Source organism: Gorilla gorilla, chromosome 21 (assembly GCF_029281585.2).
Source record: "Gorilla gorilla gorilla isolate KB3781 chromosome 21, NHGRI_mGorGor1-v2.1_pri, whole genome shotgun sequence".
Taxonomy (NCBI): Eukaryota; Metazoa; Chordata; class Mammalia; order Primates; family Hominidae; genus Gorilla; species Gorilla gorilla.
This window is the reverse complement of record NC_073245.2, coordinates 71,882,609-71,897,810: the sequence shown is the minus strand read 5'-3', so window position 1 is coordinate 71,897,810 and position 15,202 is coordinate 71,882,609. Positions and strand designations below refer to the sequence as shown.

The window sequence follows — 15,202 nt, the reverse complement described above, 5'->3', positions numbered from 1 at the left end:
CCTCTCCAGGCAGTAAAGCAGACCTGGACCCGGCCCTGCAGAAGGACGCAGCTGCTGGCTCCTCTTTGCTCACCCTCCAAGCACTCTCTGGCCCCATCCAGGTGGCAGGAGTGGCCAGTTGCCTGGCCAGGCACCGCCACATAGGTTGAGACACCAGCGCCTGGGGCTTGTGCCCATTCGTCCTACAAATGCTTACTGAAAGTCTCCTGCATCTGAGCTCTGTGCTGAGCTCAGGGGTGCAGCACTTCAGGTGACGGTCTAGCTCCCTGTCCTCAAGAGGCTCCCAGTCTAGAAGGGACAGTCCACAGAGAATGAAACTGACAAGAACCCCAGGTGCTGAAGAGTGCCAGGAGCAAATCAGAAATGAGATCAGAGTTCACTGGGGTGGGGAACAGGTCTGAAGGACTGGAAGGACTGGGCAGAACACAAAGGTCTGGAGCTCAGAGCCAGAGAGTTGGAGAAAGGAGCTGGAGAGGCATGGAGCCAGGACAGAGCAAGGCAGCGACAGCCAAGGGACAGGGGATGGCTGGTGAGGAGCAGTGATGAGATCATGTTGAGGAAGGCCCAGGAGGCAGCCTGGGACCCGACAAGAAGGAGGCCACCATTGTGCTGGGGCAGATGCCAGGGGCTGGCCCCAGGATGTGGAGCGGGCAGAAGCCTAGTCCCAGAGCCTGAGAGCAGATGGAAGAAAAGGAAGCAAAACCCCTTGTGAACATGAACTCCTCTGAAGGAGGAAAGATCAGGGGACGCTTCCTTACCTTTGATTAAATTTCTATTTTGGAAGAACACCTAACCATGCTCATGGGTGCAGAGTGCGGATTTATAGAGAGGCACATTGTGTAGATACAGACGGGCCCATTAACGAAGCAGTGGTGAAAGTGGCGGGAAGGTCAGGCCTAGGGGAAATATTTCATCCCCGCCACACAGTCCATGGCCACAGACCTGGCCATGGGAGATTTAATGCACTAATAAGGCCACAAAAAGACACTCATGCTCACTAGCAATCAGGGAACTGCAAATTAACACAACAAGAAACCATTTGTCACCCTTCGTGCTAGAGAAAAATAGATTGATGATCTCAGGTGTTGGCAAGGGTTTGGAGAAAGGGCACTCTCATAGATTACGGAAAGTGTGAATTCGTACATTTTCTAGGAGGGTGCAATATCATGAAAATAAAATATGTGGGTCCCCTGTGGCCTCAACATCCCAAGAGCTGGCACACACACACCCTAGAGGAAATTCTCAGGTGAGTACAAGGCAGTTTGTGCCCAGGTAATTACAGCTGTGTTGTCTGTAGTGGGTAAAAACTGGAAACAATACAAATATCCAATGGCTAAACTGAAAAATTGTTTCTTGGCATCCCGTGTGGGTGTTAAAAGGGAAAGGGAGATGGATATTGCAATGAGGCAAGATCTCCGAGACCCATTGTGGAGCAGAACCACTCATGGAAGAGCCATGAGTCCAGCACATTCCCATATGCCATTTTCCAAGCAACACAAGTATATAAAACATTAGGAAAAGTCCAAAGGATGCCCCTCAATTCCCAGCAGGGGTAACCTCTGGAGAATGGGAGAAAGAGGTGTCAAAACATAGCTCACCTTTTGAAGAATGCTTTGAGTCTTTGCAAAGGGAATACTGATGCATTAAAAATGCCTTTGCAGGGGAAAGGGTGAACGCAACCTTGGACTCTTTCATTAAATTATAGAATTTAGATGGGAGGAGACAGCTCTGCTTCTTAACTCTGTGTGAGGTTATTCCACAGCTGGAGCTTCAGGTTCAATTTTCAGGAGTATCACATTAGAGCAGCAGGTGGACAAATAAGCGAGGCCATCTAGGAAGAGCAGGTGAAGGGCCTAGACTTTCCAAGAAGTGACTGAGGTTGTTTCAATACCTAAAACCCCAGGCTCTCTGAAAGCCCTGAGTAACATGCAGCAGGAGAAGATCCCATCAGGACTGATGGATACCAGACCCTTTGGAACCACTGGAAAAAGAATTCTTAAACAGATCTGCCCAAAGACAAGTATGCACTACATCAGGAAGAACTGAGTCCACCATCAAAAGAGGTATGCAGGCACACACCAGGCCAGCCAGGCAAGGTGCTTACAGAAAATACTCCCTGAGCCCGCCCTTCCTCCATCAAGTTCCCAAGTTCCCTCCAACTTGATGATTCTGATTCTCTTTCTGCCAGAACAGAAACACAATCTGCTTCACACAATCCATAAATACTTAATTGCTTGGTGCTTTTTAGTAAGGTTCTACTGCTCACAGAATTGCACATATTTTAGACTTTTCACCTCTGACACCTGTTCCCTGGGTCCCATTTAGACCAGTTGCACCAGAGGGGAGCTCAAGCCTGTGCCCTCCCACGCATAACTTAATCACAGGCATCCCAGCCCTTCCTCCTCCTTCTCTCATGGACCGGCACCACCTGCCCAACCCTCCGCTCCCACCCACAGAGGCATAAACTCACAGACAGCCAAAAAGCCAAGTCCTCCATAATTTCCATTTCAAGTTTGCTTCCTTTTACTGCCAGGGAGACAAAGGGAGCTTAGAAGGATTCTCATGAGAAGCCACTCAACTTCCATGATTGGAACAGTTGTGGATGCGCCTCTCCAACCCAGAGAAAGGCAATCCATCATGGAGTGCTGAAGGCTGAATCCCCCATTCCTAGTAAAAGGATTAATTAAAGCCTTAAGGGTCTGCCATGGCAGCCTCTGCTTGAAACTCTAAGGAAATTAACCTGCCCTCCCAGATAAAGAAAAGTCAGAGATTTATTCAGGCCGGTACCTTAGTTTGACCAAGTGACACAGTGTCAATAGTCTTAACAAAGAAATCTTCCAATACTTGCCCGGGTTTATTGTTTAAATTTTCAAATGGGGGGGCGGGGGGGTGGGGCTCCAGTGCCCACACAGCTGCCTGTAATGGGTCCTTTAGGCAGTTTATCGGGAAGCTCTGATGTGTTCCAGTGCAGGAATCCCTCCCCACAAAGCCAGCCTTCACCCGGGCCGCAGGGATTCTGATGCCCACCATTTGACATCATCAAGTCCCCATTTGGGGTCGTTGCATTTAGAGAGAATAAGTCTTCAAAGGCAGGCGAAGCAACTTGTTATCAAAACAGAATCTACGAAGGAATTGTGCTTCTCTAAGATACAAAACTGAGTCCTGTGGCTTGATACCAAAACACCAGCTTTGATTCTTTTTTTGAACCCTACATTTCAGAAGCCCAGACTTCTCCCTGTGAAGTGAAAATTGCCTTCTGGTGGAGAGAGGTTTTAATGATCACTTTGCTTCCTGCGTCTCCATGGTGACAGGCGCACACAGCCCACCCCCCCTCCTGCTTTATTAGGCCTTTCTTCCTCTCTGGAAAGTAATCAATCAAGCCCTATAGACGCCTTTGTGACCGGTTTATCACCTAAACAATCAACGCTGCCATGGGGGTGGAAGAGTGGACGGAGTCCACACACCGTCACGAAACCGGGCTCTGTCCTGGCGCACGCCCTTCGTCTCCCTGCCGGCGGCTCTGCCCAGCACACCTGTCCGGGGGCTAGCGCGCCCAGGTGCGCCAGGCCCCGGTGGAGTCAGGCGCCCGGTGGAAGCCCTCAGCGCGGTGGCCTCAGCTGCGGAGCGCTGCCTTCCAGGAGCGGATGCCCAAGCGGGGACGTCCGGAGCTGGGGCCTGGCAGTGGGGAGGGAGGGAATGGCCCAGAACCGGCGCTGGGCGGAGGCGGCCACGGGTCTGCCTCTCTTCCCCCAGCCGGTCAGCACCCGAGGAAAGGAAGCCCCCTTCAAGGGAACGGCAGAGCTCACCAGCCGGAGAGGAGGGGAAGCTGCAGCGCCCGGCTCTACCCAGGAAATCAGCTCTTTTATGGACAAAGGGCTCCGAGGCGCCCCAGCCCTGCGAGACTGGGGGATAGGAACCGCGGGGCCGAGCGCGGGTTCCTGCCGCGGCTCCTCGAATGCAGGCGGGGCGCGGAGCCTCGCGGGGTCCTGCTCCAGCGCCACCTGCCTCGGGCCTCCCCGACCCGCCCGCCGCCCCCGCCCAGCCCGTTACCTGGGTTCTCCCCGGCGTCCGCGGAGGAGGTGGCCGAGGAGTCGGTGAGGACGCTGGGGTCACTCTGCGAGCGGCCCCGCGACACGAGGCAGCCGCTCCCGTCCTCCGACGCGGCCATGGGCCCGGCCGGCGCGGGGGCAAGTTAGAGCGAGCCGCGTGGAATCAGAGCATCCGAGGCGGCCAAGGTCACCGGCGAGGGGGCTGGAGGGGGCGTCTTTTTAAAAAAGAAAATTAAAAAAAAAAAAAAAAAAAAGGCCGGGAAAGGAAACGAGCTGGAGAAAGACGCCGGGGCTGGCTTCAGGGCGGGGAGACAATAGCCTCGCCGGCTGCAGCCAGGCGCATCCCGGCGTGCGCGGCCTCGCTTTGTTATTTATTCGTGTTTATTCCCATTCTTCAGTCTATATTCCAGGAAAAAAAAAAAAGTTGAACTAGGAAATAAAAACTTTTTCTTGTCAGTGTTTATTGCGTGCTTGGGGCAGGGGGTGATGTCCTGGAATGTCTGGGGGCGCTCCCTCCCCCCACCCCACCCCCCACCCCCCCAGGAAAAAAGGGAAAAGGAAGAATCTTTGCTCTTGCAATTGCTTTAATCTGAAAGCTGTTCTTGGAGCATCTGTTGGAAAACATTAGGATTCTCCCATCATGCCGCGCGAGAGGAGCATGACGTCACGGGAGAGGGGCGTGAGAAGGCGCGTGGCCACTGGGAGGGGTCGCACATACCTGGACCGCGCGCCGCGCCGGGGTGGGGGAGGCGGGGCTGGACCCCGGGTTAGGAGCCGCCCACCCCACCAAGCCGTGCTCTAGAAACAAGAAAGCTTCCTAGCCCCGTTTCCTCCCCTCCCGGAGGAAAGGGAACCCTGAGAGCCCCTAATTTCCCCAGCAGCTGCAGACAGCTGGTTTCCCTGGTCCTTCCTCTCCTGGGACTGGGAGGCCAGCGGGTCCCGACGCGCCCACCCCGGCACCAGAGGGGAGCGACCTGAGGCTTCCTCCCCGCAACCACCTGGCCTGGGCCTGCTAGGGCACCCCGGACACTCCGAACCCTCGCTCCGAACCCTCCTCCCTGCCGGGGGGGCGGGGGAGAGGGAGGAGGGCACGGGCGCTTTCCAATGAGGCTTTTCCTCAGACGCCCTTAGGAACCTGAGGGGCCAGGCAAGGGAGGCGACACCCCCCAGGGCTGCCACTCACAGAGTTGTCCTCCAGGGTGCTAAGGAGCGATTCTCACAACCCCAGCGGTAGTGTGGGGTGAACACAGGCAGGCAGCCGCTGCTTCCCCAGCCAGGGCAGGGAAGGAAGAAAGTCTAGGAAAGGGGTAGAGACGGGGGTGGAATGGTGGTGTCACCTGGCCTGGTCCTGGAAGGTGCCCAGAGGAGGAGGCATTTCAACAGACACCAGGATTCAAGGACCACAGAGACACCTGGGGGAGGACACCCCCATTTCAATTTCTCAAACAACCCCATGGGGCAGCCCCGCTCTGAGTCCCCTTTGCAGGTGCTGGAAGGGGTGGGGGCAAGCGGGGAGAGTCGCTCACCAAGGGTCCTCCTGCTGGGGATAGAGCCCTCCCTAAGGCTGCCCCCATCAGATTAGCACCTACAGCAGGGCCTGGGAGTGCAGTGTGAGCGCTGGCAGTGTGGACGAAATCCCGGTTAAGCGCCAAGGACAGAACTGAGCGGGGTGGTGGTGGGGAGGGGGAATAAAGTGGATGTTCACTCCACACAGAGCTTTGGGCTCTTAGCAGCAGTTATTTCAGCAGTATCAGTCACCTCTAAAGAAAGGACTCATTCATTCATTCAGACTGTGTGCAGAGTCGAGTGTGTGCCAGGCACCATACCAGGCATTAGGGACCTAGCAGTGCACAAACACAGAGACGCCCCAACTCCTTGAGTCTTCCGGGAAAGGGAGAGGGTGAAGCCGAGAATGGTCACCAACACTCTAATAAGATGCCCAAATAATCATTTAATTACAGTTGGCAATTAAGATCAGGAAACAAAGAGGAAACTGGTGGGAAACTGCTAGGAATAGATACGTTTTATCCACATAAAAATGTGCTGGCTGGATGGTGACGTGGCCTGCCAGCCTTGGACTGAGCATTTTGCATGGGGACCTCATTTCTTCCTACAACTGCCCTGGTAGGTGAGAGCTACTGTGGTCTCCACTTTTGAGATGAGGGCAACTTCAAGAGGTGAGCACTCTTGCCCAGGTCACAAGCCAGCACGTGGAAGAGCTGGGCCACAGCCAATGCTCTTGGCCCAGGGTCTCTCCAAGTGGGTCTTCAACACCTCCCACTCCAAGTCCCCAGGGGCTGTCCTGACACACTGAGTACTGGCTCCACGGGAAGGTTTCTGAATCCTTGCCCCCAACCATGCCTTGGGCCCCTTCCGAGTCTGGGTGAGTGAACACCTGAGACAGTTCAGTTCCATTGGAAGGAAGCCTACAGCTGACCCAGCCATGGCAGGTGCAGAGATGGTGGGGATGGGCAGGAAGGGATAGAGCCCAGAGACTGGCTATAGGTGGGGGGGAGGAGAAAGGTCACACCAGAGGTCTCCAGCTGTCTGTCATTTGCCAACCATCCCTATGTTTTTTAGCCTTCCCTATTTAAAACCTATCCTTCCATCGCCTTAAGATTTGTCTTTAAATCAACTCTTTGCACTTAAACATATTTTTTCTTTTATTTCTCTCTCTCTCTCTTTTTTTTTTTGAAAGAGTTTTGCTCTGTTGTCCAGGCTGGAGTGCAGTGGCTATTCATGGGGGCAATCATAGTACACTACAGCCTCAAACTCCTGGGCTCAAACAATCATCCCACCTCAGCCTTCCTAGTACTTGGGAGTACAGTGTGCACCTCCACACCGGGCCGACATGCATGTTAAAGGAAGCCTTCAATAGGACTGATGGAGCACAGCCTCGCTGGCTGGCATTGGTGGGAGGGACCACGGCACTAACTCAATACCTGAGTCCACTCTTGGCCTGAGCTGTCTCCTGTGTGGTTAAAAAGGGCCCAAGGGTGAGAGAGGAGTTCAGCCAGGCAGGCACCGAATAGAGACATCCTCCTTAATGTTATCATAAGGACAAAGAATGGAAGGAACTTTCTATCTAAGCCAATGTTACTGCCTTGTCCGTGCACCACCAAAAATTATCCCTGGTCCCTTCAGATGGTCTACATAGCAGCACTCATTCACCTACTCCACCAAACTGTGTATGGATGAGGGTTAAAAACATATAAAAGGATAAGACTTGGCATTTGAGCTCAGGAGCCCACATGGAGTGGGGAAGCAGAAGATGAGATGCAACCAAGTTTCATTTCTTGGAAGTATATATTTTAGCAAAGCACTGTGGTTTGTTAAAGGTAGGTAGAGCTGGAGCTGTTCCTTATATTATTCTTTGGCTTTGAGATGTTCCATACTAAAAATAGTTTTAAATTTAAAAAAAGTTAGCAATCCCACCTCTACTGATCAATAGAAGATAATAAGGTCTCCGGGTAAATTGCCTGCAGGAGAGACTTTGGACTTCAAAGTCGGTCATCTCCAGACCATGACTGGCTTGAGCCCTGTGAGGATCTGGTCCCCAAGATGTGTGAAAGGCACCTGTTTGGAGGAGGGTTTCCAGCCTTGAAGGCCCACAACAGGTTTTTGTGAAAGTCACCAATTGTCCCTCCTGAACAAGATCCCTGGCAAGGGGTGGATTTGGAAGGCCATTGCAGAAACCCTATTGGAATGAACAAAGCTTCATAATGTCCAAAAAATTACGAACAACCTAAATGTCCATGGACTGATAAATGGGTAAATAAAATGTGGTCCATCCTAACTGTAGGACAATATGCAGCCATGAAAAGGAGGGACGTACTGACATGTGCCACAATCACGTGCAGATGAACCTGGAAAACATTATGCAAGTAAAAGAAGCCAGTGGCAGAAGGCCACGTGCCACATGAACCCAGTTATATGCGATGTCCATCCAATCAGAAAGCAGATCTGTGGACGCCGAGGATGGGGAGTGGGGGAAGAGAGGGGCTGACTGCTAATGGGTACAGTTTCTTTTCTGAGTGCTAGAAATGTTCTTAATGTTCTAAAATTAGATTATGGTGATGGTTTTATAACTCTGTAAATATACTAAAAACCACTGAATTTTATACTTTAAATGCGTGAATTTAATGATATGTAAATTCTTTCAATAAAGCTTTAAAAAAAAAAAAGCATGTAGAGGCACTAGGCTGAGCTTTGAATTTGGAGGACCGGGTTCTGCTTCTTGCCCTGGTGGGCATAATCAACACTGAAACCCTCCCTGTCTCCACCCAGATTCTAGATCAGATAGAAGCTCATCGAAGGACCCCCCTTCTGCCCCTTGATCTCCTTGATCCGAAAACCCAAAGTCATTTCCTGACTCAGGGCAGCCCCGATAACCCAACACTGCTCCCTGAAGAACCACAAAGATGGGACAGAGTCAGTCCAAATTGCCCAAGTCCCTTTCAAAACTCACAAAACTGCAAAGGCAAAGGCAGTTTCCTCTGCCCAGGGGCAGCCAGGGAGCACATCACTGCAAAGGCGGCTCAGGGACGGCAGAACCCCTCCAACACACAGCGCCATGTATGAGGCACCCCTGCTCATTAGGGAGTGGTGAGGAATGGTACCCCAAGACCAATTCCACCCCCACACACCTCCCAAGTTGGTCTCATTCTTAAAGCAGGTACAGACCAATGGATGCATCCAACCATCCAATATTTCCTAAGCATCTATTCTGTGCCCAAACAGGCACTTTGCCAGGAATACCACCATGAATGAGACATGATTGCACATTGGCTTTGTGGAGCTTGAGGTCTAGCACAGAAGACAAGATTGACTAATATGAATCAAAGGATCAATTAATTTCAATGAGTACAGAGTGCAGCATGCCTCATCTGGAGCAGGGAGGGAGCCTGGTTTGAAGAAGTGATGCTCTGGAAGTGCAAGGGCAAATGGAAGCCAACTGGACATGCAAGGGAGGAAGGGTGCCCCGGGCAGAGGGAACAGCCTGAGCAAAGACCATGAGGTGGGAGCAGCATGGAGCCCTGAAGTCCCTGCAAAGAGGCCAGAGCAAGGGTCTGCAGCCACAAAGAGGGGATGACCCAGACCATGCAACATCTCATGGACCTCAGGAAGAGCCTGATTTTGTTCCAAGGATGGTGGAAAGCCACTGAGGCAGTGGTGGGTCTCCAGAGCATCCTTCTGGCTGCTGTCAGAGAAGGGACATGTGGGGCAAGGGAGGAAGCAGCAGGATGGACCAGGAGGCTGGAAATCATCCTGGTGAGTGGTAGCAGCAGCCTGGCCCAGCAGGAATAGGCAGAGGCACCCAGGAGGCTGGACTCGGTGTTCTCTGAAGGTGGCTCCCACAGGTTTGTGATGGATGAGCTACAGGGGACTAGAGAGAGAAGTCAAGGATACCTCCAGGGTTTTTTTTGTTTTGTTTTGTTTTGTTTTCTAGTTAACCATTTATGAGGGGGGTAGAATTGAGGTTACCAGCAAATCTGATATTGACAACAGGGTGGGTGTGATGCTATTTCATGGGTGGGGAGGATCAGATCAGGGAGGGAGGAGGCAGAAAAGAGGAGGAGCCCCATTTGACAAGCAGCCTTTGGGGTGATGTGGAAGAGTCTGCTGCCCATCACAATGGGGTTGTAAACTGAAACCAACCACTGGCCTGAGGCTACTTCTTGCAGGCACTTAGACGGTTAGCTCAATTCCGCAGTCTTCTTATGCTACCAACTGCTCTCCTAAGGCCCTGGCAGCCTTGAAGTTCCCTGGGGAGCTGATGGGCCAAGGACCTGGATGGTGGCAATGTCGGCTTCACAGGCATGGGGATTTTTGTTGTGTTTGTTCACCCAAGAATGTGCCTGGGAGGTCGTAGTCTCCCAGTACATAAATATCCATTGATGAATAAATGAATGAATGTGCATGGCGGAGCCTAGCCGGGCAACTGCCCTGCTCCAGGAGTGAAGGCTCAGCCTCCCCACGGCCCAAGCTGGCTCCGGGCTTTGTGGGACTGAGGGGCTCACGCTCCCTCTGCTGCCTCAGTCCCCCAGGACAATCTGGTTTCTTCTCTGGGGCTCCAGGGAACTCTTCTTCACGCTTAATGTAAAAATAACTCATTCAGCAAACTTCAAATGCTTAAGAAGAACTGCTCAAGCCACGATCTCAGGCTAAACTCATAGGGAACCATCTAAAGAGAAACAAGAAGGCAAAACACCAGTGTGGGAGTTCCAGGACCCAAGGAAAGATGAAGGCAAAACCACCACTCTGGCACAGGCCAGGTTCGTCAGGTGGGCAGCCGCGCCCTCTGCTGGTCACCTGGAAAAACAACACCTGAAGCAGTGGCAGGTGGGAATGGTCCTTGGACCTGGCTTGACGACGTAGCCTTGAACTTCACTTCCTGCACCTTTGACCACATCCCTGAGGGACTCTCTACCTAGAGCTGTGACCATAGACTACCCAGAGTGGCGCTCAATGCAATGCCAACCAAGGCTTTTTAAAAACAACACACCCAGCTCTTCCAGAACCAAATCCCTGATTTCACCATTCATGGCCTCTGCCCTGAAAGGCACTGATAGCCAAAGTCGCCCTGAAAAAATGTGGTGTGGGCATCCCATGGCTTCCTGGAGATATGCCCAGCCCTCCTTGGGGTCAAGTCCACTCAAGCTGTCTAGGGCAGGAGCCACAGACCCAGGCACAAGATCAGGTCCCAACATTTTCTGACTGTGCGGCCCCGCTGAGCCTCCGTGTGTAAGTGAGAAGAAGATAACCTACCTTGTAGGGTGTGGGCATTTGACACAGCACACAGAAGCCCTCAATATGCTTTCACCATTAGCAGAACAAAAAGTTCCTTGAGAGAGACCACCTGCCCTTTGATATTCTCCTTCCGTGCCCCCAGCACATCCAGGTGACTGGGAGAGGGGCCTATCTATGAGGCAGCAGAGATAGAAGACAGAACCCAGAGCAGAGAAACACAACCCGGGGCAGGGAGGCTTTCGACAGGGAAGGCAGAAAGCAGCCCCACTGGCCCCTGCACTCTTGTGTCATGGGCCACTGACCCATCTTGTATGTTGTCAGCACAAAGCTATAGACCTCCAGGTGACTTTTCCTCCATCCTGGGTCCCCCCACACAGTGACAGATACTGCATGCTCTGACTCTAGCTAATGAAAGGAGACGAACAGGCTTCTGGGGCCTCTGGGAAAGATTGCTGATAGACAGAGAGAGCCACTTACAGAAAAAGCATTTGTCACCATTGCAGGTGCAGTTTGCAGTCCTGACTGCATTCCTGCTTCCTGCTCTGGAGTGCCTGTGGAGCCTGGAACAGCAGCAGCCAGCCTGTGACCCTGCAGCAACACACACGAGGATGAAACGCTAACAGCAGAGAAAGACCTTGCACCTGTCTCCCTCCTGATCTCTTGTAAAGGGGCCAAACATCCTGCTGCCATAGGCCTCTGATAGTAGGGTTTTCATTTACTTAACACTTAGCTCTTACCATGTGCCAGCCATTGTTCTAAAAACTTTACAATGATTGACATGGCTAATGCTGAAACTACCCAAATCAGGTAAAACTGTGATTTTCCCATTTAGCCAATGAGGAAAATGAGAGGCAAAGTTCTTAAGTACTTGCCCCAGGTCACAAACCTGCAAAGCCAGGACTGGATCCCATGTCCTCAGCTCCAGAGCTCAGGCTGTTATTGCATCAAATATACCCCAACTCACACAGGCAGGAACCTCATGCTTTTGTTGGGTCCCCCGAAAAGTCACTGACTTGATGATAAAGGAGGAGGAAGTATGAAAGGAAGAGGAGGAGGTAACAAGATTAATGCTGACAGCATTTTTGTAGAGCCTAGAGCTTACCAAGGACCTCACATGCATGGATTTATAATCTTGTGAGGTTGGAATAATCATCCTCTTTCTTACAAACAATGAAGTTGAGGCTCAGACAGGGTATCTAACAAGGGTTACCAACAGGACAGAAAAGGGCTCCTACATTCTTTCCATAATACCAGCTCCAGCTCATCCCTCTGGCCTCCCCAACCCACCAAAATCTCTACCAGCAACCCCGGCTTACAAAGCAGACATTTGCTCAACAAACACGCACCAAACACTGACTCCATGCCAGGCCCTGTCCTGTGTGCTGTCAGGCACGGGATGGCTTGGCCCAGTCTGCATGGTGAGCGGGTAAGCCGTGTCCAACACCATCACAGCATGGAGAGGTAGTAGCGTATGGAGCCACTGGCCAGGCTGGGAAGCTCAGGGAAGCTCCAGGAAATGGCCTTTCATTGGTGCCTGCACGTGACCTATATTTGTTGAGTACCTGCTATGCACCAGGTGCTGGCAATCCAGCAGTACACAAAACAGATGCAAAAATACACCACCGCCCTGCTGAGCAGAGCTTGGAAGGACACAGAGGAATTTGCTGAGCAGACACACAAGCTATGCATGCCAATGTCCAGAGGTGTTACACGCAGAATAACTCATCCAAATCAAAGATAGTTATCAGACAATAAAATGTTTTTGAAATTTTTAACCTAAGAATTTGAGCAGGCATTAAATTGAGCTACATTCACAAAATGAAATACCATACAATGGTGAAATTAACCAGACAAAAACCTGGGTAGGTATCACAATATTCTGTTAAAGAAGACTATGTTCTATCTTATTCCATTTACAGAAGGTTCAGTACCAGGGCCAGGCATGGTGGCTCATGCCTATAAACCCAGCACTCTGGGAGGCCAAGGTGGACAGATCTCTTGAGGTCCGAAGTTCAAGACCAGCCTGGTCAACATGGTGAAAGCCTGTCTCTACTAAAAATATACACACACAAAAATTAGCCAGGCATGGTGCTGTGTGCCTGTAGTAATTACTTGGGAGACTGAGCCAGGAGAATCGCTTGAATCTAGGAGGTGGAGGTTGCAGTGATCCAAGATCATGCCACTGCACTCCAGCCTGGGCAACAGAGTGAGCTCTGTCCGAAAAAAGAAAACAAAGAAAAATAAAAGCCAGACAACACTACCTGATGATGTTAGACTGCAGAGAATAGCTACCCATGGAGGAGGGGTTTTGTTAAGAGGGGACACGAGGCGGCTTTGGGATCCAGGTTATATTCTGCTTCTTGAACTGTGTTCTGCCTACAGAGGCGTGTTCACTTGGTGAAAATTCAAGATGAGCGTTTATGGTATGTGCACTTTTCAACAGGTATCTTACAATTAAGAGTAAAACATAAAAGTAAAGAAGAAAGGCAGAGCAGACTTCAGAGCAAGAGAAGCTACCAGGGACAACAAAGGGCATTACATAATGATAAAGGGGTCGATTCTCCAAAAAGACATAATAATCCCTAACATGTACGCACCTAATGACAGACGTCAAAATACACGAGGTAAAAATTGACAGAACTTCAAAGAAAAAAATGGATGAATCCATGATTAAAGTTGGGGACCGCAACACCCGTCTATCAGAAACGAACAGACCCATCAAGCAGAAAATCAGTAACGACAGAGTTGAACTCAACAACACCATCAATCAACTGGATGTAACAGACATCTATAAACCACTTCATCCAACAACAGTAGAATACCCATTCTTCTCAAGCTCACATGAAATATTCACCAGGATAGACCACATTCTGGGACACAAAATTCACATTAACAAATTATTTATTTATTTATTATTTTTGTTTTTATTTTGAGAGGCTGGAGTGCGGTGGCGCAATCTTGGCTCACTGCAACCTCCGCCTCCCAGGTTCAAGCCATTCTCCTGCCTCAACCGCCCGATTCGCTGGGACTACAGGCGTGCATCACCATGCTGGGCTAAGTTTTGTATTTTTTAGTAGAGATGGGGTTTCACCATATTGGACAGGTTGGTCTTGAACTCCTGACCTCGTGATCCACCCGTCTCGGCCTCCCAAAGTGCTGGTATTACAGGTGTGAGCCACTACGCCCGGCACATTAACAAATTTAAAAGAAATTATACAATATCTGCTCTCAGGCCACAGTGAAATTAAACTAGAAATTAGTAACAAAAAGATAACTGGAAAATCTCAAAATGTGGAGGTTGAATAACACACCTCATGTGCCACATAGGTCAAAGAAGAAATCTCGAGTGAAATTTTAAAATATTTTGGACTAAACAAAAATAAAACACAACTTATCAAAATTCGTGGGTGCCGTGAGAACAATGTTTAGAGTGAAATTTGTAACACTGAATGTATATCCTAGAAAAGAAGACAGATCTAAAATCATTTATCTAAGGTTCTACCTTAGTAAACTAGAAAAAGAAGAGCAAATTAAATCCAAAGCAAGCAGATACAAAATTAATAAAAAATTAGAGCATAACTCAATGAAATTCAAAATAGAAAATCAATAAAGAAAATCAATGAAACCAAAAGCTGGTACTTTGAAAAACATCAATAAAATTGTTAAGTCTGTAGCCAGCTTAACTAAGAAAATAAGTGAGAGGACACAAGTTACTAATAGCAGAAGTGAAAGAGGGAACACACATTGCAGATCCCATGAACATTAAAAGGATAATGACAGAATACTCTGAACAATTCTATGTCCACAAATTTGATGACCTAGATGAAATGAACCGACTCCTTGAAAGACACAATCTGACAAAACTCAGACAGGTTTTCAACACTGTGTGTCTGTTCAACATTGTTCAAGTTCAACTAATGCCATAAGACAGGAAAAGGAAAAATAAAAAGTACCTAGATTAGGAAGGAAGAAATAAAACTGTCTTTGTTCACAAATGACATGAAAATCTATGTAGAAAATAAAAAAAAAAACTCGACCAAAAAGCCTCCTGAAACTAATAAATTATTCTAGCAAGGTTGCAAGATACAAGGATAACACACAGAAGTTAATCTCTTTCTATAAACCAGCAATGAGCAAGTCACCCCCAAAAATAAAATACCTAGGTATACATCTAACAAAATATGTATAAGATTTGAGGAAAATGACAAAACTCTGATGAAAGAAATCAAAGAACCAAATAAATGGAGAGAGAATCCATGTTCATGGATGGGAAGGCTGCTTAATATTGTCAAGATGTCAGTTCTTCTCTATTTGATCCGTAAATTCAATGCAATCTCAGTCAAAATCAGTTGGGACTATTCACAAACTGAATCTAAGGTTTATATGGAGAGGCAAAAGGCCTA

At 49.6% G+C, this 15,202-nt stretch overlaps 1 protein-coding gene across 3 annotated transcripts in view; it reads right to left on the bottom strand.

Annotated features, from left to right (window-relative positions):
• The window catches only part of PHACTR3 (phosphatase and actin regulator 3), a 269,873-nt gene that overhangs the window by 238,098 nt on the left and 16,573 nt on the right, over positions 1-15,202 (bottom strand). The window contains exon 1 of one of the 3 annotated variants that reach the window (XM_004062456.5): positions 4,051-4,649. The exons of the other annotated variants lie outside the window; for them this stretch is intronic. Within the exon in view, the coding sequence (XP_004062504.5) occupies positions 4,051-4,168 (118 nt within the window). The 5' untranslated portion in view covers positions 4,169-4,649. Of the gene's footprint in view, positions 1-4,050; positions 4,650-15,202 lie in introns of those variants that run through there. 3 annotated transcript variants of the gene reach the window in all.